Source organism: Cimex lectularius, unplaced genomic scaffold (assembly GCF_000648675.2).
Source record: "Cimex lectularius strain Harlan isolate CLEC.00 unplaced genomic scaffold, Clec_2.1 scaffold12, whole genome shotgun sequence".
Taxonomy (NCBI): domain Eukaryota; kingdom Metazoa; phylum Arthropoda; class Insecta; order Hemiptera; family Cimicidae; genus Cimex; species Cimex lectularius.
The window spans coordinates 1043120-1064614 of NW_019392875.1; the positions used below are offsets into that span (position 1 = coordinate 1043120).

Here is a 21495-nt window from a genome sequence, read left to right on the forward strand (position 1 = left end):
GTAAAACAAAATAAATAGCGCGAAAAAAATTGTGTAACTAGTCTAAAAACATATCCAGGCTTAAAACGTCTGACCCAGTTTTTACTTTTACTTTTAAGTCCACTTTCTTAAATGTTCTTGATAATGATTTTAAATAATCTAATTGCCAAAACTACAGCTAATTGATTACGAATAATCATTATTTTCTATTCAGATCCTGTGATTTAAAGTTTAATATTATAGACTTGGGAATAGAAAACGAAAGTAATCTTAAGGAACGCTACAGATGTAGTAATAGAATTTTCATATTTTCTCATTTGCACCAATTCTATTTTTATACAGATGAGAAAATATTAAAAAATTGATAATATGTGCACTGATTTCCCTCAATTTTGTAAATTCTGATAAATAACCGCCGATAACTGTCAATTTATATTTTTTGGGTGGTTAGTTTACCCTTGAACGCTATTAAAGCCTATTTGCAGTTGTTAATGAGTTTGGTCTAAACCCTAATTGGGTTCGTTGGGTGTTATGATGTTGTTCAGTGTTAAATTGTAATTTATGTTTACAACGATGAGCTGTATTCCAGTTAAAGACCAAAATATTGTAATGTAATATCGAAAATATAAGATTGCCAGTTTTTATACTTTAATAGGTTATTCATAAAAATTATGCCATTATCATGAAATTCTTCTATTTCGGTAGATGTTAAAATAATAATGTTAAAATAATAGAAAGTGTCTCCCATCAATTCATAAAATATTACATCCATCCATACATATACAAATACACTGAGCTTATACAAAGGTTAAACGTTTCTGGATACATATAAAATATCTCTAACTCTTGGGAAAACGCAATCAGGTTGGTGTGTTGTGGGTGCCAGGATATAAGTGGGTTAAATGTAATAAACAATGTTGACAATTATCAAAAACTGGATTAGCTCTCGTACTCTTTGGTTCAGAACCAAAAATTGGCACACATCAAAGCACGATAACAGCTGAAATGAATTCACCTGGTAAAAAAACAATCGAAACCGTATTTTCAACATCTCAACCAGGAAAACAAATATCTACTTCTCAGCAGGCAGAAATTAAAGAATATGAGCATGTTAATGAAAAACGAGATAAATCATGACCAAATAATCTGACCACCGAAGATATCGGGACTCATGTGTCATCTTATGTACTGCTAAGCGTTAGCCTGGAAAAGTTATTGCCATTTGGAACACCTAACAGTAGTAAATAAGCGAAGATTAACACTCGAAAGTCACCCACTATCTAAAGGTAGTGCACTTTCTGGTGTATGAATATAAATGGGGGCTAATTCGACAATAGAACTTAAAGCTCGCAGTCTACTATCGCCAATATCTTTAGATAAGAAATGTTACTTATATGTACTTATATAAGTACTTGTTTTTTTGCATTCAACATTTTCTGTCTCGTCCGTATTTTTAAGTAGCTCGGCTTCGGACAATCAAGTTAGTTACTGTAGATTACCCAAGGAAACAAAACGAAAAATTTAATGTTGAAATATACTGTACATCATTCAATTGCCGCATTGACACCTACGTAACTCAATGTTATATGTCAAATCGTTAATTATTATGGTTAAATACAAGTACGCCCACTCTGAAGGGTGCCAAATGAAATCAATCATAATAACCTTTGCCCAGAAGCAAACAAATGACATTTGCTCTAAATAAATCGTCCTTTAAACATAATAACTGTTTATTAGTCGGATGAATGGTTGGGACCTCAAGGAAGGGCGGTTGGTTTGTTCAGGCGAGGATTTTTGGAGGCTACTGCCTTCCGACCCACGCCTTCACCCACCTTTCAACGGAACGGGCGTGTTGTTCCGTTTCGTTCTTGGCTCCTCGACTCATAAGTACTCCAACGGATTACCCACCTACGTAAATCGCATCAATGTCATATTTAATATCGTTTCCTGTCTCATTATTTCATGTAACAATTATCTGTTCGGCAAATTGCTGGATTGGAATTCTTTACAGCTGCCTACGTCTTGTTACTTGCAATTTTTCCCCGACTCTGTACACTCGAAAGGTCATATACCGTTCACAACACTTATTCCTACAAATATAAACATTTTAAATAATAAAACTAAACTTCAACTAAGCTATTGTGAGATTTTCTCTTGAGGTGCGAGATATTTGGTAGATTGATTGGTCCCAATAAATTTGACTTATTCTAGATCATTTGGCCTATCTGATGCTTTTCTGCTCGTTGCTATCTTCAGTCTCTGTGCTTACTTTACTTGCACGATCCATTATATACTTTCATGAAACTAGAAGGCAGGCAGATGTTGAAAGCGATCAAACTACAAAAACAAAACAAAAATATATACATATTGGCCAAAGTTTTTAAAAATTATCTGGGCAAGATTTTTTTTAAAATCTTTATTTTCATTGTAAGGGTGTGGAGGTTGGCTACCAACCTAAAGCTGGCGTTATAAAATTTAAGTTAAAAATTAATTGAGTTATAAAAATAGAGGAGCACAATTGATCTACTCAGGTCGAGGAGGATGGCCTCAATTATCCCTACACTCATCCCTATCCCTTACAGCTATATTTTATACATCCTCAGGACTGCGACTTCAGTGATTTATGAATCTGATTTTAGTTCAGAGATACCTTTTTCTATGGCCTGTTCATATTTTCTTGCAATTTTTGCGGTTTTCCTTAAACATTACGCTAAATAACATAGGAGATAAGTAGAAAAACTGACAGAAATATATAAACAATTGAAATTTTATTTTTATTAATTAATATTTATGAGAGGTATTGGTCGAGATGAAAAAGTCATCGTAACGAGCGGGATTCGAACCCACGATCTTCGGCTAAATATGCCGCTGCTCTACCACTTGAGCTATCGTGACTTAGATCCGCTCGGACACTAACTTCCCACCTCAACTACACCTCTCGAATTTTCCACGTTTTAGCCATTTTTCATTTTTTTTATCTCAACCAATACCTTTCATAAATATTAATTGGTCAATCGGAACACGAACTGTAATGGATTTATTTTTATTGCATTTTTTGTAGAACTTTTTATGTAGAAAAAATTAATATTTTATACTAATAATAAACCTGTGTAATACCCAACGTCAATGATATTTTTATGCGAAACTGTGGTTACGACAACTGATATGTAGTTCTAGTTCATCGTTTATAGTGACCGTATCACCCAGTTCTTTCTTCCCTTACTATAAATAAAAATCAATTTTAAGAAAATTCTTTTTGTACTAAAAGTGAATCATTATTGTGCCGTAGTTAGGTTAGGTTTACTACACCTCCGAAGAAAGCATCATTAGTTTATTGTATTTTACGTGTTTGTACAATAGTTTTTTCTCTCTCTCTCATCTATTTATTTCTCTTATTCTTTTTTAAATTGTTAAATATCATACAAGATGATATAAATATAAACTTTATAAAATATAATAAATGTGGGAGATGAGTTGTTGCCACTCGTTATATAATTGTTCCTTCCTGTTCTTTGCAATAGCATGTTCTGGTTTATTTATAATCTCATCAATTTATTACATTACTTTAAAGAGGGTATTTCGTTGTTATGTTTTTCCGTAAAAACTCTTGATCCAGTTCTGTCTCGAGCACTTCTGATAAGATCAAAGGAAAATTTCTTAACTGCAAACTCGTAATATGTTAATTAATTAAGATAAATTATATTGTTACTTATTTTAGATTATGTAAACAATATGAAAATTGTATTATATTTTTAAAACTAATACCGCTACACTTCAGATAATTATTTGAGTCTTACATTTTCAAGGAAATATAATGCTTACATTTTTGGTTTTTGCGAATTTTATATAATAAATAAGAAAACGGCGAATAGGGGGAACTTAACCACTCTCCCATTCGCAATGAATTGAAGGAAACGATCTTTCCCTGCAAGTGCTTCTAAAGAAATCGAGCGTTCTCTCTTTCTCTCCCTTTCCCCCACTTTCTACCATACACTCACGGCATCTCCTTTTGTTAAACTTTCCACGATGTAAAGCAAATTCATAGCCATTGGAAAAGTTTTAATGGAGGTCACGAAACGGATAGGAGGGAATCCTCCTTCATTACAGACTCCTCTTCGGACCCGATATGGAAAAATAACTTTCTCCGTTATTGGAGGTTAAAAGTCACATCACCTCGTGCACCATTTTTTCCCGTACGAATTTTCCCCCTTTTGCAAATCATCCTTAATCTTCCCCAAAACTACGCGACGCGATGTTTAGCCTTAATTTTCTGATAAGGAGAAACTCTTTTGCATCCGCAGTTTGTCAGGTGAAATTGGATGTTGGTGCCGTCTTTTTTTGGGAAAGATTGACTCCCAGTGATAATACACTATAATTTACTAAAGACACTGATCAACAAAAGAGAGTTCGTTTGAGTAAATTTGCCTGTCATAAACCTAATAACTGAATTTGTCATAAGGATGGGTTCAGCATCGCGGATTTTTCATATTATTTTCTCTCTTTGATAACATCTTAGAGCGTAAGACAAAACGAAACAAAATGAACACAAAAATATACATAAAACAGAAAAAACGAGGAATTACGAAATCCTTTTCATATATTAGCGTTAATCACTTTCACTGTCATACACTCTCACTTAGCAGGCTTTTCATATTAATCTCAAATAACATTTTGAACCCAGAGCTGATACCTATTGGGCGAATTTGTTTATGAAATATGACGTCCACCGATCATTTTGGTCTGCCTATCTTCGCTGGGCTGCTCTTACACTAGTTTGTGAGACTAACTGCATTTATACCTATGATACTATAAGTATTAATTGTAAATATTAAATTAGATAAGCTGAAGTTTGTTCCAAGAGTTTTTTTAAACTAGTCTGTTGTCAAACGGCTTTGTTCTACTCAGACTTGGGAGGAGGTGGTGTTTTCCTGCAGTGGAACATATTAGCATTCCCATCTATATTAATCCTTAATCTTTTCTTCTTGATTATACATGTTCACATGCCCTTCCTTTGATTTTAATTTTTGGATTGTAGAAACTTTAGGAATCTTCAGGTATGCAAAAATTTCCATCTAATGACACTCCGACGTAACTATACACACTCACTTTTTACTTGCTATTCCTTAAGATAACAGCAATATTTCAGTAAGCGTTGCAGATTATCAGGAAATGAGGCTTAGTTAGCATGTAAAAATAGAGGAGGTAAAAGGTAGACTAAGTATACTACCTTAGGGGAATCCTGCCCGAAAACGATGATGGGTCATAGTGAAGTTCATTACCAAGAAGTTATAGTCGGCACAGAACGACATTAGGTTGGATGTAGTAGATTGTGGAGTGGATGACTTTAACTTTACTCTTTCTTATGAAAGTGCCTTATGAAAGGCGATATCATCTACAACATAATTTTTGTAATAGAATTTTTCCCCACGTCTTTTTTCTGCTTACTTGATAAACAAGTTGTAGTTAACGTTAAAAAAACGTTTATTGTTTAGGTGACATTTGATTAAAAAAAAATTTTTTTTTTGGTTAATCCATATATGTTTTGCAGTCAATTAACAATATTAATTATTTCAATTAATTAATCTTTTTATCGAATGGTCCAAGAATATGGATGGAGATTACATTGAATTCTCAGATTGATTATTACATATCAAAAATAATATTATAAAAAAACGTGAAATACTACAGGAAATGTTATGCGATAATTTAATTGAAGAGTTTTATCCATTAGATTTATCTGTGCAAGAAATGAGTAATAGAGCTAGCTGTTTAGCAGCTAGAAATATTCAAGCGAAAAGAATCAGTCATCTTATTGTGAAACGACTACCAGGGGAAATAGTTAAGGGTGTTTCCATAGATCATGCTCAGCCACTAGCTGGTGACAAAGCCGACAATGAAAATGTAAATTTATGTTATCCCATTGAATATTTACAACCAATGACACTTTCTGGTTTGGCTTCTGCAGAACTGCGCTTAAAAGCAGGATGTATAGTTATGCTATTGAAAAATGTATGTGTAGGAGACTGTTTGTGTAACGAGATCCTTTGATCGCAAAGAAAATTGTTAAGACGAAACTATACTACGAAATATTAACTGGGATTTAAAAAAAAGCGATATTGTGCACCTCCCTAGAACAAATTTAGACACACGAAGAGATACCGAAATGCCTTTTGTTTTGAAACTGTTGAAATTCCCAGTGGCATTTGCTATAACCATAAATAAGTCACAAGGGCAAAGTTTTCAGAAAATATGTATATAGAAAATATATATTTCAGTAAATTAAAATAATACAGAATTTATATATGGATAATTATATGTAGCTCTGTCCAGGTGTATTACAATGATGGGCATTAAAATAGAATGCAGCTTAAAAGAAAATGCATAGAAAATATTGTTTCGACGAAGCGTTGGAGTAGTGTAAAAGTTATTGTTTCTAGCAAGCCAACCAAAATCGAGAAGCGCGGAACTTTTTGAGCTTATTTATTTGGAGTTGCACTTTTTTACTTATTAAAAAAATGATAATATAAAACAAGCGGGGGCTCCGCTCGACAACCCCCGTTCCACCCCTTGACTGCAGCTAATATATNTATATATATATATAAGAAAATCTGTTTTTAGTGTGAAAAGTTTTTTTTTCACGAAAAAATAAAAAAATTGTATCATCTTTAAGGAGTGAGTTAGAAAGTTGAGGCATTTTACTCCATTTATAGTCTACTTTATTTTATTTATTTATGTTGTGTATGCAAAAAATAATAAATAAATAAAATAAAGTAGACTATAAATGGAGTAAAATGCCTCTACTTTCTAACTCACTCCTTAGAGATGACACAATTTTTATTTATTTATTTATTGTTTTTGGAAAAAAAAGCTTTTCTCACTAAAAAAAAATTTCTTCATTACCTATTCATTTTCATCAAAAGTAAGGTCGTTTTTAAAATCAAGATTTATTAACTAATTTTCTCCTAAATTCAAGACTGTCAGGTCTCGAAAAATCACGGAAACGTCATGGTTTTAAACAAAGGGTTAAGCATTTAATTCGAATTGATCACAATCATCACATTTAAAAAATAAAGATTGTTAAGGATACTAAGGATTTATTAATTACTTTTTTAAATATGTAATTTAATATTTTATGGTATTATTTCAAGTACGAGGTTATACGAACCCTGGGACGGTGTTTATGAAAAAATACCAGTTGTAAGAATGCTAGGTTAAGATTAATTACTTTTCTTCAATCATTAGGTCTGTTGAGTCTTAAGTTATCGTAGGTCAGGACGGAAGGAAATCTGATTTCTGACCAATCATTGTACGGATTTTTTCAAAATACTTTCCAACCTTATTATATGAGACAAATAATATTATTTTATTATTATTATTGGGTTGTCCGGAAAATAATGCAGGATTTTAAGTTTTCATTTAAAAAAATCTATATAAAATATTCTGTTTACGTTTACAGGATTACTCATTTGTANTATTTTGATTAAAGAACATTGCTTTAAAGTAACTAGTTTCTTTTTTTTTGTTTAATACCAAAATCCTGCATTATTTTCCGGACAACCCAATAGCTTAATTACCTATATTATAAAATTTGAGCCAACCAAGGAGCAATATGCTGGGTTTCGGATGTGTTCGTGAAAGATTTCGACCTTCTATGTTATGTCACAAATTTGAAACATTTGTTGGTTTTATTGCTTAAAAAACAACACCGATATTTCTTTATTTAACCATAATCAAGTGAAGGAAGAAAAGTTTTACCTGACCTAACCTGTTGCAATTTCCATTGGCCATGTTTTTCAGAACATTGATTTTCTGCGGTTCGCGATGTTTAAAAACATGAAAAGCCTTCTTTCGAACAAGGACGATAAATCATTGGAATGACAGGTTGATAAACGTTTCACCTCGATGGAAGACGAATAACATCTTTTTCACAAGAAATTAATGAGCCATTTGTCTTTCTTTCACCTTGTGTTAACCGTCGTTGCAAATATATTTGTCGATGATGGAAAAGAGGATCGATTCGAAAGCGACATCATGTTCTCCGATCTTGTTTTAACGTACAAAAAATTCTTCGAGTAAGTGAAATATGATGTTTTAGACATTTTAGATTTAATTTAGATTTTAGATTCAACATTAAATAAGTAAAATTTGGAGGATGAAACATCCCTCTTTGCAACAGAATTATTTCATTTAGGGTCGTTTCTCTTTCCCATTATTCGGTAACACACAACATGCCGTCTTTTACACGAAGATCATTACTGCTCTCCCAGGTATGATGGACATAATTTTTGATCAGAAATTGTTATTTAATGCGTCTGAAGAAAGTGAACCGCTCTCACGATTGCTATGAAATACCGCACCAATTAAACGCAAAAGCGAGGCGATATAGCTCTGTGGCATTTAATAAATACATATTTCGTGGCGGAACCTTTATAAAAGGGTGTTCAAAGACCGGAAGTAGCAAGCACCGTTGATAATAATTCATTATTATAATAATGTATTACACACTAAAGCATAAGCGAGAATAGGCGAACCGTGAAACCACTGATCAATGACAACCTTATGCTCGAAATAATCCTAAAGGAGTATACGATATAACATAGGGCGATTTAATATAACAAAAAAACCGGTAGATGAACTAATTTTTCGCCTTACGTAGTAAAGAAAAACAATACCTAGATATAAACTGTTCGTGCAAATAAGGAACCAGGCCCAAATATAAATAACAAGGAACATCATGAATATGAGAAATTGGAACCAGAACAGGGTAAAAAATACGTGATAATAGTTTACATAGCTTAGACCACATATATTTAATAATCAGAGCAGAGGGGAACGGCTTGGAATTAACAAACCGTGAAGGAGGGATAAGTAATTTACTTATGTCTTACGATTGTGCCGGAAGATACTTACCACTTAGTATACTACTATTTTTTTTTGAGTGGGGCTTTCGACATCTAGGTCATTTCAGCCCCCAACTAAGTTTATATTCTATTTACCCTTTGAAACACTACATTCATACAAATAAATACATTCATACACATAAATACATCCAAACACATAAATACATCCATACAGTACACTCATTCCGTTTGGTCGGTGGAGTAATTGATATTCCTGACCTATACTCAAACTAATCTAGATTCGGGTCGATGGAGTACTTTTATAAATATTCCGCCATCGACCCCGAACACACACACTTTTACGCTCTCAACGTTCGAGGGGCGATGATGTCGTTATATTTCACCCTCACCCCTCGCCATTCACGCTAATAAATACATGCACTCAGACTAAACGTATAGACACAACACACAAGACATATTATATGTAATACAAAACTCCAATTTCTCTCTGAAACTCACTACCGTGTTCGAGAACTCTTCTTAAGTCCGGCGGCATGCCTACACGCTCTCTGTATGGAGCCATGAGGCATGACACGCCTCTTACACTATTATTACTATTAGTTAGTATAATATTAAAAACTTTTATTTTAGTATTATATTGATTTTATTTTCAGGTGAGCTCACACTGGTCGTCCATTAAGACAATAAAGGTATTTATGAACCAAAATTTTAGTTCAAGATATTTAGTATTTGTGACAAATATTCCAAATTAGCTGAGTCTTAAAGTTGTTTATTCACGACGAATAAACAAATAAACCACCTTCATTACGTTCTCATTTTGTAAAGACTATTTTTTGTCTATTTGCCTAAAATTAATAGGATTACAATTTAAATGGGATATTTACTGACATAACGATAGGATATATACCGACAAAATAAGGGTATTGGTGTAAATTAATGTAAAGGCTTTATTATCTTTTGGTAGGCTTACTACCATTATACTAATAATATTAATGGTAATTTAATTATTAATTTAATAATTTAATATTTACAAATCTCTAAAATGATAAACAAGTAATATTAATCTTAATTTATTACTTAATTTTTCGGTCGTTGGGTTGGCCAAGTGCTCTGGGCTTCCGATTCAAAACCGACCGAAAAACAGAAGACATAGAAAAACCAATTATAGAAAGATATCCGAGTTCTTTAAAGTGGACAGTTATTTATAAAACGTTCGTACATTGGTCAAAAATAAAACTATATATCATTTCTGCAGTACACAATACACTAGGAATAATTACAGTTACAATTTTAATTTACCTAGGGACAATTCTGACTAATTTGCCTATTCTACCAATACTACCTAATCTTACACTTCTGATCAAGATTTTTGTATTATAATAAAACAGCATTGACAGAGTAAACACACTTCTGTATTTTAATAAATTATTATGCTACTACTTACTTTGCCAGTTTATTCAAAAATTCTTTTGTTACAATTGCTGTCCAACTTTTTTGTTTGACTTACAAGGAAATAAATCAAAAATAAATAGTAGTACTTTTTTTATAACAGGTGATGTTTTTGAACAACAACAAATGTTGAGCTTTTTAACCCCCACAATACAGACGATATTGTCACCTTTTACAAATCAAATCCACTCTTTAACAAATTTAATTACTTCTTTTTCAAATTATCACTTTTTTTTCAACTCAAACTCTTATTTTGCGGGCGACGGCTTCGATTGCAAAATTAATGCCAAAAAACTCATATTTTCTCCAATTAAATTCACCCTGTTGCAAACTAAAAATTCAGTCTTTTTCAAATTAAGTGCACCCTTTTACAAATCAAATTTTCCTATTCGCATATCACATTCACTCTTTTGCCCATTAAATCCACCATTGTGAAAATGAAATCCAACCTTTCTACATATAGTAGTTTAAAAAACTATTTTTGTTAAGGATTTTTTGGTGAATACTGGATTTACTGATTTTAACAACTGTCAAAATGCACAATGCAAAATGCTGTAAAATACTGGCATTGAAAATAATATCTGTAGGAAAAAACAGTTGATGTCAATATTATTTTATGTATATAAAAGTTTTTGGGATAAGACCAATATTATCACAACTCACGATTTTTTTTGTAAGCTTTCGAGTAACATATCCCCTTCATCAAAACAGTGAAATACTTCAAAAACGAAAGTTGCTTCGCTTGTTTAAAATGAAAATCATGTCTTTTTTTAGAAGTGAAGTCATGAAACAATGAGCCAGGGGCTTGCCCGGGCCCACATGGTATCCAACCAAGGATATTTATCGGGTCCTTGTTCGACTTTGGTACATCAGAGCGTAAATAGACTGTCTCAATATCTCCTTGACGGCTTAGTTGTTGATTGCGTCAATTATAGCCCGTGTCTTCCGTAGGCTGAGCGGAAGTCAAATTTTCACTCGTCGGCAAAGCCGAATTATTTGGTTTTCAAATTTCTCCCGTCGATCTTGACATAGTATTTTCCCAATGGCATTGTCCCCCGTTTATTACAGTGCTGATTTAAACAGGCGGAAACAATTGATTACTTGGTTTTTTAATTGTCGGGATTGTCTTTAGAGTGGGTCCAATAGGTATTCAAACGCTTCAGGCAACCAATTGGAGGCCGGATCATTGTTTAACAGCTGAGGTTTTTAGAAATCTCACAAAACTTTAAAATTTAACTACTTTTGCAAGAATTGTAATACAACTAATTGTCGATGGGATAGATGTATTTTATATAATATTTCTTATTACACCAAAATATGTTTAGTGAAATAGTTAAACTATTTCCTTAACATCTAACAATAATGCAAATCAAAACATAAATAACAAAATACAAATAAATAAATATTAATTAACAAGATGAAAATGTGAGGTTGAAGTTTTTTCTTGAGGGTGAATGTACGAAAATATCCGTGGAGCGTATAGCATTCTAAAATTAGTAATAACCTGTGGCAATTGGCAATTTGAATTTACGGAGTTGATATTTTCTAAAGGGAATTTGGATAAGGATTATTAAATAGAATGTAATTATGTAATCATACATTATTTATAATAAAATAATAAAAGATACCTTAACGGCTAATATGTACAATGTAAAATCAAAAAGAAAAATGACACATAACAACAAAACAAATGATAATAATAATAAAATTTGTAACATACTCCTCAATAGTACAGATTAAGCAATGGTAATATAGGAAGTAACGTAAGCAAATAAATTAAAACTTTCGCCAAACAACTACAAAACTCCATTCCTAAAATGTACCATGAAGTAAAATCTGAAAATCCAAATCGAGGGAAAGTATTAAATATGAATAAAACAGTTATATATTTACTAGCAGTGATCGGGGAACGGCGCATTGTTACTCAACAAACGATTGGGCTGAGGGAAAAGACAAGTTTTGCTAAATGAAAGCAATTATCTGATGTGAGTTAAGGCATGGGCAGAACATTCAGCACTGTACGTGCAAACCTTGTTGCTTCCCTTGACCACATACGGTACCACATACCACATAGGACCCACTACGGCAAAGCTTGTTAGGGAACCTAAATACCAAAAGAAAAAGTTCCTAGAGCAAGCCCAAAGTTAAGCTCTTTTAAGGACGAATAAATCTTAACTGAGCAATATCAAACAAGTTCTCCAACAGACAGCCAAAACTCCATCATTTATTTGGACCTCATATTGATAACGACCCGGGTGAGGGGGGAGAAAAAAGCCGAATCGTTGGGTCAGTAGCACAAATGGCAGCGACACCTGAGTTCTTCTCTACGTCAAATGAGCAGTGTCCTTGTGGATTATGCCAAACTTTTGGTTTTCCCAGTTCCTGAGAGGCCATGGCACAGAGGTCGCCTAGATAAAATGAGAATCAAGGTATGGATCATTTCATATTTCACTGTATGCATTATAGTCAGCACCACAGAGAGGCACTAATGTAAATCGTCCCAAGTTAGCCATCAGAAAAACAAAAGCTGGTAACAGATTTAAAAAAATCGAACAGTCCAAGTTTTTGACTGACATCGAAGTTGGACCAAGATTCATGAAATGAGTGCTAGTGCTAGTTTGCTAATTAAAATCTTTCTTTTATTAAATCTCTTCCCTCCGCTATTTCTTTAACACTCATTTAGGAAATAGGAAGGAAGTTTAGCCATAAACCACAAATTGTGACCCTTGAAATGGGTTTAGAGTATAGTGATTTTAAGGTCTCCCTCAGAAACGGCGGTGAAAGATGAGGGTTAAAAAAGTCCTTTTTACAAATCGAATGGAACTAGAGAGGGAGAAAAATGCAGACATCTTTCGAATTGGATCTATCCATTCGTACCAATAGAATAGAGGGCTCAGTAAGATAGCGTTATATCGCTGATAATACATTTCTATCTTTCCAGTAATCGCAAAGCCCTCCCATCAGATTTTTTTTTTTTTGTAAAGCTTTTATTTAAATAATTTTCTCTTCACAAACATTTTCACTCATGTTCTTTTAGTTTATTGCTTTACTAACCTTTAGTTTTTAACATTCGATTGAAACTGATGAAATCACGATCAATCTCGTAGATATCAGACAGCACAATATATTAAAAAATGTCCATATATTATCACATTTTAATTGATTAAATCTCTAAGATTTCACTTGAAGCTGATTGTACAGATTGTTTTTTTATGTGTAACGTTCCCTTAAAAGTAAAACGTAGTATCACACGAGAGTTATCACCGTGGCATGAATATTGATCATGTCGTCTGGATAGAACCGAGAGACACTACAATCTCTAGGTAGATCTCTCAAGAAGGTAGAAAGTTAAAACTGGGCATGTACAGTTCATGACATATCGCCGACATTTCGGCTGCGTTGCCAATACCATTCCATTGGCAAAGGCACAAAAGCAACAAGTTTACCGAGTTATTTTTTTGCTGTTTTTCTTATAAAAAACAACGATATGCGTAGAAAATAAACAATAATAACCAGTTTATACTTTTTAGAGGGGGAATATTTTCCAAATTTCCTTATACTTGTTTATACATTTCTATATACTTGTATATTTGAAACCATAACGTCTCAACGATTTTCACGTCATTTTAAAGATCTGAAATATGATAACAAAGGATAAAAAAAATCAATACTGTCTTATTTTAAACAAATTGATATATCTAATTTTTTCTTCAAGATCTGTAACTTTATGTTCGGGTTAACAAGTTTTCTAACATTAATATTCATGTAATTTATATAGATTGCTTTCTAACACTTGTATAACCCCAATTATTTATTGACATATTTGTTGTAATTGGATCGTTACCGATCATTTTAGTCTGCCTATCCTCGCTGGGTTGGCTTGTCGGCATTTAGGCATTTTGCCATCTTCATTGTGTGATTTTGTCCTGTGTTGTTTCGTTTTTATTTTGTCGGTGTACCCAAGATCATGTTCGATACTTGTTATGCATATTCTTTGTCACAGTGTTTGTCCATCTTTTCCTTTATTGGAATCGATGGATATATGTTTGCTAAGTGGACCGATATTAAGTTGGTTGTATTTTTAATTTGTGCGTCTTTGGTTTTGCTAATTATGTCTGTTTAGTTTTTAAACAGTGTGAGCTTTATAGTTTCATTTTGTGATATTAGATTTAAAAAAAAATCTTTTTTGCTGTAATTTTGTTTCGTGTTTGTTGACTGTGCTTTTCGTGTTTTTTCGCAGTGTGTGCTTGGATTTTCTTTTTGTAGATTTTTCTATTTAGGTTGTGTTTTTTTTTTGTCTTAGTGAGCCTGGTGTAAAAATATTTATTTGATCCCAAGAGTAAATATAACGAAGGGCTGATGACACCCCCTCAAAAATTCCTTGTAGTCTAGTGGTGGGGTATCCTTTCCAATATTAACTAATTGTCTATTGTTAAAATTTATTTGTTTCTGTCTGCCTTACTAATTGTATCGATGTTAAAAGTATAGTAGTAGTCTGTGTTAAAAACTGATCGAATAAGTAATCACAAAACAAAAAAATTGGTTCACAAAATTTTACTCGTTTTATTGATCTCACCTGCTCAATAAATATACAATTATGAAAAACGGCCTGCAGATTATTTTACCACTCATATTAACTCCCTGTATCACATTTTAATTTATAAGGCAGTAGATGTGCTTTTGTTGGAGACCTATCACGACCTGGAGAAAAAAAATTGAAGGGTCACATTGGGCTAATGGCTAATGGCGGAACGTCTCAACCTCAGGAATTGACTATCGCGATCAAGTCTCTGACGCTAAAAATGCAATAAAAACATGATTAAAAGAAAATGGCAGCGTCAAGAGCACTGTAGCGCGTCTGACCCCTCTATTCCGATTCTTAGAGGATTCAGTGTTGTTTTATTGAATATAATGTAGAAATGATTCTTTGGGTCGCTAACGTGTGTTGTGAGTGAATGTATTTATTTGCGTGAATGTGTAGTGTGAGACGGTAGATGGTGGAATATCGTACCCCATCCAGCCTCAATTAGGTTAGGTATATAACATATGTAAAGGGTAATGGAGTAATATCGAGTACTCCAAAACCCTAATTGAGTGAATGGCGTAAATAAGTAAGAATGTATTTAAGGGTGATGAGAGTGTGAATGGCTTTAGGCGCTGATTGTGTTTGGGGCTGTAATGACCTAGCTGTTGGTCCCCCAATACCCGGAGCCCAACCTCGGCGGCTGTACGGACAAGACCGAGGTCTGACCTCGGACTGTCAACACTCCGGGTGGGTGATTCTCGAGGTCTGTGGTGATTTATCGTAAATTACAAAAGACGGAATTGCCGGGAGACTGTGAGAAGTGTTAGGTTCAACACTGTACAGCGTGTCTATATGTACATACGTGTGCAGATTTGAGCTTATGTATATCAGTAGTATGTAAAGATGTAGTTAGGCATGTGCTAACTTGGGTTTTTAATCGCTCCAAAATTATATAAAAAATACTGGTTGCTCAAAGTAATATCCTTCAGCAAAAAGTAATCCTAAAAAGAATTAAGCAGTTTTTTTGAGTTCTGAGTTTGGTCAAAATCGAAAGAAAGAGGGAAAGGAATAATGAATAATAATAATAATAATTACTTGTACCCAATTAAAACGAAAGCGTAATACATAGACAACAATACAGAGCTTTGAATGAAAATTAAGCCAAAGAATAATCGAATAATGTATAAGTGTTTTAATTCTGAATTTTATTTATATGGTAAATTAGTTTTGATAAAAAAAAAGGCCAAATAAAACTATTACATAAATCGAGGTTATAAATAAATACTTAAGTATTTGCATTATGAATTAAACCAATAATAGTCATAATAAAAGGGTTCGAAGAATGGTTTAAGTAGGAGGTTGGAATAAAAAATAAAAATGAATAATGAAATAAAGAGATAAATTACTTATACAAAAGAATAATAATTATAAGGTCATGGTAGGTAATGAGGAATATTAGTAGACGGTAAATGGATATTTAACTTAAGTTAAGCAAATCGTACTACAATGGATTTTGAAAAGCAATAAAATAGCAATAAAATCCTTAAAGGATTGAAGACTGGCTAGTATGTGAGCCAAAAAATAGTTATTTTTAGAAGAAGGGAATGAAAATTTATTACTGTAAACCCAAAAAGCATTTAACCTACAATTTAAACAAAACCTCGGAATTTTTCACCCATAAATCCAATCCCAGTAGGCCAATCGTGGCAGAAATAAATTAAAATTATAGGAAGGTTCTTGAAAAAAGTCGAGTAACAAATCGCTCCCATCTTCATTTAACCTGAGGACCGAGGAAGCAGCAGGACCCGTTATTGCATACTAATTATAAACACAATGGATCCGACTGGCAGCCTCTTTTGTTCTTTGTTGTACGAGGTATTTTGTTACTGAGAAGCCGTCCTGGAGCAAAGAACCGTACCAGTCCCTCTCTGCTGTTTAAATTCCCGTTGGATGCAGTGGCCAATCTATTACTGTTACACCACCCGGAATTACAATTGAGCGAAACCCTTTCTCATCGCATTAGGAAAATAATTGATGCCGCCGATTGAATGTTAAATACGATAGTGGCATTGAGTTAAATTGAAATCGACTACAGGACCTTAGCCTGCTGGGTTCAAACGTTCCTTATTCTATTGATATTAAAATGAAAAATCTCCCTCCCCCTATTTGCCGTTTATAAAATATTTTATTATAAACATGTACATAATTTGTCAACAAAACTTTCTCCTTTTCATTAAGCCTGTGGCAATTTCAAGTTACTTTTCTCCTCTCAGTTAAGCAGTTAAGCCCTTGCTGCACAATTCCTAATGAACTAAACGAAACTTCAGACAAACTTTAAAGCATGCGAGATGTACAGTCTAAATATTAAGTTAAACAGTTCCTTTTAATAAAAAAAATTAAGTTTGGAAAACCTAAAAAATATAAAAAAATAATGAAAACATATTAATTAAATTATGAAAGGCTAAGACGTTTATAGAGTCTCGACGATTTTTCGCCGTTATCTTTATGGATCCTAATGTATGTATTACATATTTAATATTTACAATTCAAATTTCTTTCTTATTTTTATCTGAAAGAATAAATAAAATAATACTATTATTTCTTGTGAAATTGTATCTAGAGATTTTTAATGAAAGTTGATAAAATATGACTTTTGTTCTTCTAATACGTGTTTTAAGACAGTTCTTTCAAAATCTGGATTTGGATTTATTTAAGTTCAACTCTGCACATATAACTGTCTGGTGAACGTTAGTCTATGATTATTCGGAATTGTTAGAAAAACATTTTCTTTATCGTGCCAACGTTTCGATATTTATTGAGCCCTGAAGATGATTTCAATAACGCTCGAAACGTTGGCACGATAAAGAAAATGTTTTTCTAAAACCTATGTCACACCAGACCGCATCTCACGATTTCCGAATAATCTGCACATATATGCACACATGTATAAAGTTGAGCCTATCATTCTCGCAGTCCAACGGCAAGTCTAGTTTTTGAAATTTACAATGAATTACCGAAAAGCCCCGAGAATCATCCACCTCGGGTGTTGGCAGTCCGTGGTCTTATTCGTCCATCTACCGAGGCTAGGTGCTGTCAACAGCTAGGTCAATTCCGTTCCCAACGATTGATTGCGGTTCCTAGATTCAAACCCATTCACATTCTCCCTTATTCTTAAATACATTCTCTCCTATTTACCTGACATTCACTCAGTTGGTGTGGGAGGGTTTGAGTACTCGATATTTCTCCATCACCCTCTACACACATTACATGACTAACCTAATTGAGGGTTCATGAGGTATTCAATATTCCATCATCTACCCTCTTACACTACACATTCACGCCAATAAATACATTCACTCACTGTTCGGGCGCGTCTACGTCACCGAAGCGCCCGATTTGCGACGTAGATTGTACCTCTCTATCTACAACCCCTATCTTCTAGAAATCCACCAATCGTAATACACTTCCCTCCTTTTTCCTCAAAAACTCATCCCTTCCAGCCCTCTCGGGCTCTCTTCTCCGCCAGCTCTCGGAGCGAGCACACGTCCTATCGCCCTATCCCGCTAAAGTGTTGCGCCATAGTATGTCACCTCCGTGTAAGATCGCCGCTTCTTAAAGTTTTACTCACCACGCGAATCCCCACGGATTCCCCGCAAATCGCCATACGATCTTTACCTCCACGTGCGTCCCATCTCACGACCGCATGGTCCACAAACCTATCATCGCCATTTTCCCTTAATATATCATCTCCTTCTTCCATCTACCATCATTATAATCCCGCGAACGAAACATCCTTCATTATCCCGCGAAGACTGCATCATCTCTCACTGCCTACTACCTGGATTGCATCGTCTCATCCTCACCGCTGCTGGATTACATCATCCAGCCTCATCATCAACGACGCTGCAGGAACCAGGTCGGTATACCGGCCTAATCATCGCCAAACAACGTACGATATCGCATTCAAGAGACCTTCACTGCTTCCCGGTCTTCATCGCCTTCAGACCGTCAACGCCTTCACATCTCCAAACCCATGATCATCTGCCACTTTGTAAGCCATAGAAACTTCATTAAACAGTCAGTCTTCAACTACCCTTTCGTTCATTATTTATTCCTTCATTTAACCATTCCTAAACTAACATCCCTCTTAAAATCGGGAATCTTCCATTCCCGTTGGTGCCGAAACAATATTCTCATTCATTTTCAACTCCTTACAAATTTACTTCCTTTATTCTCGGTGGTGTTCGTCGGCGCCATTTTGAATTTGGTTGCTGGCGAACACTCACAACACACGCTAGGGACACAGTTTTGTGTAGGATATTTTTATTTTATAAAATCTCTCTTGCAGTGTATACATTATGTATTCATTAAATATGTATTGGACTGGGTATCTGAAAAATAGTAAGGATCGGATCTTGATACTAAAAATCAAAATTATAAACGATAATCTGCTGTAAATTATAAAGCATCCGTCAATGCAAATTAGAGTGCAGTATCTATAGCTGGAAGACAACTGGTAAAAATGCACACATCTTTTGAGTAAGGTAAAGACGCGAAACGTGCCTTACGACGACAAAGATGATTAGCTTAGATAGGATGACGAGAAGATTTTATCCCGTACTCTAGGTTTACAACAATATACATCGAATTAGCTTATACATCTACTCGATACATTTATATTTTAAAACAGGAGAGAGAAAGTTTTGCAAAACAGCTATGCAAAGTATTGAGATTAATTCTTTCAAGGTTGTCTAATCAATTTTGAAGGCTGAATTCCCTAAATTAAAGTCTTGAACGAATTGATAATAATCCCAATTATAATCCCGATTTGATAAATAGTCTTACTCTTCAATTTGGCAATCAGTGCTCTAACGTTTATCAAATTTATTGAAAAGTTTCGCTTATTTTTTATTCATAAAGTTGCTTCATGTCGATGCATAATTTTTAGAATAATGGGAGTGATGCAGAATCAATGTTGTCCTGTAGCAATTTGAAGAAATATTTTAACCAAACTGGAATGAAAATAAAATCCTCTCGCAAAAATATTTATTTTTTACTGTTTTTCTTGCTCTCGATATAAAATAAATTTTAGTATGCAATTTAATGAATTCAATTAAATAATCATTTCTATTACAAGGAACCTGGAAGGCTACGAAAATGCACTAAATTGGAATTTATATGAGTCTAATTGTTTTCGTTCAAGCCCCAGCACACAACATGTCTGCACAACAAGCAAGATAAACGTAGATAGAAAGAAAAATGACTTAAATAGTAATAATTTTCTTTTTCCAAAGAATATTGTTTGTTAATCGATACTAATAAAATATCTTTAAAAATTGAAATCTCAAAGCGAAAACATTTTTTCTTGTTCATTTTATAATTTTGTATTTATGGACCTCTTTTTTTACTGATATTTATGTTCAGTGATGAGTGATCAAAGAAATAATATTTTCTTAACATTATTTGTCCATTATTATTTCTTAATGACAGTTACGATTTTTCGTGTAAATCAACGAAAACCCCTATTGTTTAAAACTTTAATAAACCGTCATTAAAAGTGAACGCAAGGTTTTTCTTTCGGTTCCTCGCGCACAGACGGCCATTTAGTAGATTACTCTTGCTGTACGATTAAGGCGACGAGTTATTTTTGGCATGGCCAAATGTGTGTCATGTCTGCGGAGGTCCCACTATCTAGGGACGGTATCGTCTTGTCTGACAAGTCGAGGGACCTGGAACGGGGAGATGAGGTGGGTCAGTGACCGAAAGAAGCACCGGGTATCCACACTTCCTACACCGCCAGGTTCAAGGAGGGAGGACATTTCCCACGGCTGGCCGCTGGTGAAAACACGCCACCAACACAATTCACTCTCGTTTTTCTCCCCCGTTAAAACTCTTTTCTTTTTTTACCAAAGAAAGAGGGAAAGCCCGTTTATTCCATTGAATGGTCGGTTTTGCTAATTGAATGTTCTAATCGAATGAGTAATCACAAGGCTGAGAGCATGATCCACGCTATACTACAGGGTTTTATTGATTTGTGACGAGTTCCTCGATAAATGGAAAATTATGAAAGACCGTAAATTAAATTTTATTAATAATATTAATTTACTTGCAACCAAAGGCAAAATACTCGTAAACTACTGATAAACTACGGAACTAAATTTTTTACTGCTTGAAAATAATAAAATTCTGATAGTAGTTATAGTGAGGTTTTTGCTCATATATGCTTGGTGTTTCACCTGCTATAAAATATTGACAAATTACAGGTAGCGCATAATAAATTCGAATAAAATAAATAAATGTGCGGCTATTTGTCTGCTTTATTATCAAATATACTTCTATCAAAGATTTCCTAAAAGTAAGTAGGAACAATTAATTAAGGTTTTCAGTTGAGATAAAAAGTCAATGGCACGAGCGGGATTCGAACCCACGATCTTCGGCTTGATATTGAGTGAATTGAGTAAGTAGGAACGAAATCCTTATACTTTGCAATTAGTGCAGTGTTGTAAATGTAAACATTAGTGTATAACATCTATAAAAATAAAATAAAAAGAAAATGAAGAAAGAAAATAAACAAAGAAGAAGAAAAAAATATAATGTTTTATGTGCAATAAACCTTACGATAGGCATCTGCCGGAGATACAAGTTCAACCCCGTAGTATAGCGTGGATCGTGCACTCTGAT

General features: G+C 33.8%; 1 protein-coding gene across 7 annotated transcripts in view; it reads left to right on the forward strand.

Moving 5' to 3' along the window:
- Positions 1-21495, forward strand: part of LOC106665834 (dual specificity tyrosine-phosphorylation-regulated kinase 4-like) — a 348487-nt gene that overhangs the window by 81344 nt on the left and 245648 nt on the right. For 4 of the 7 annotated variants that reach the window (XM_024228925.1, XM_014392602.2, XM_014392606.2 and 1 more), the window contains one exon: positions 9494-9529. The exons of the other annotated variants lie outside the window; for them this stretch is intronic. In XM_024228925.1, the coding sequence (XP_024084693.1) occupies positions 9494-9529 (36 nt within the window). The remainder of the gene's footprint in view (positions 1-9493; positions 9530-21495) is intronic. 7 annotated transcript variants of the gene reach the window in all.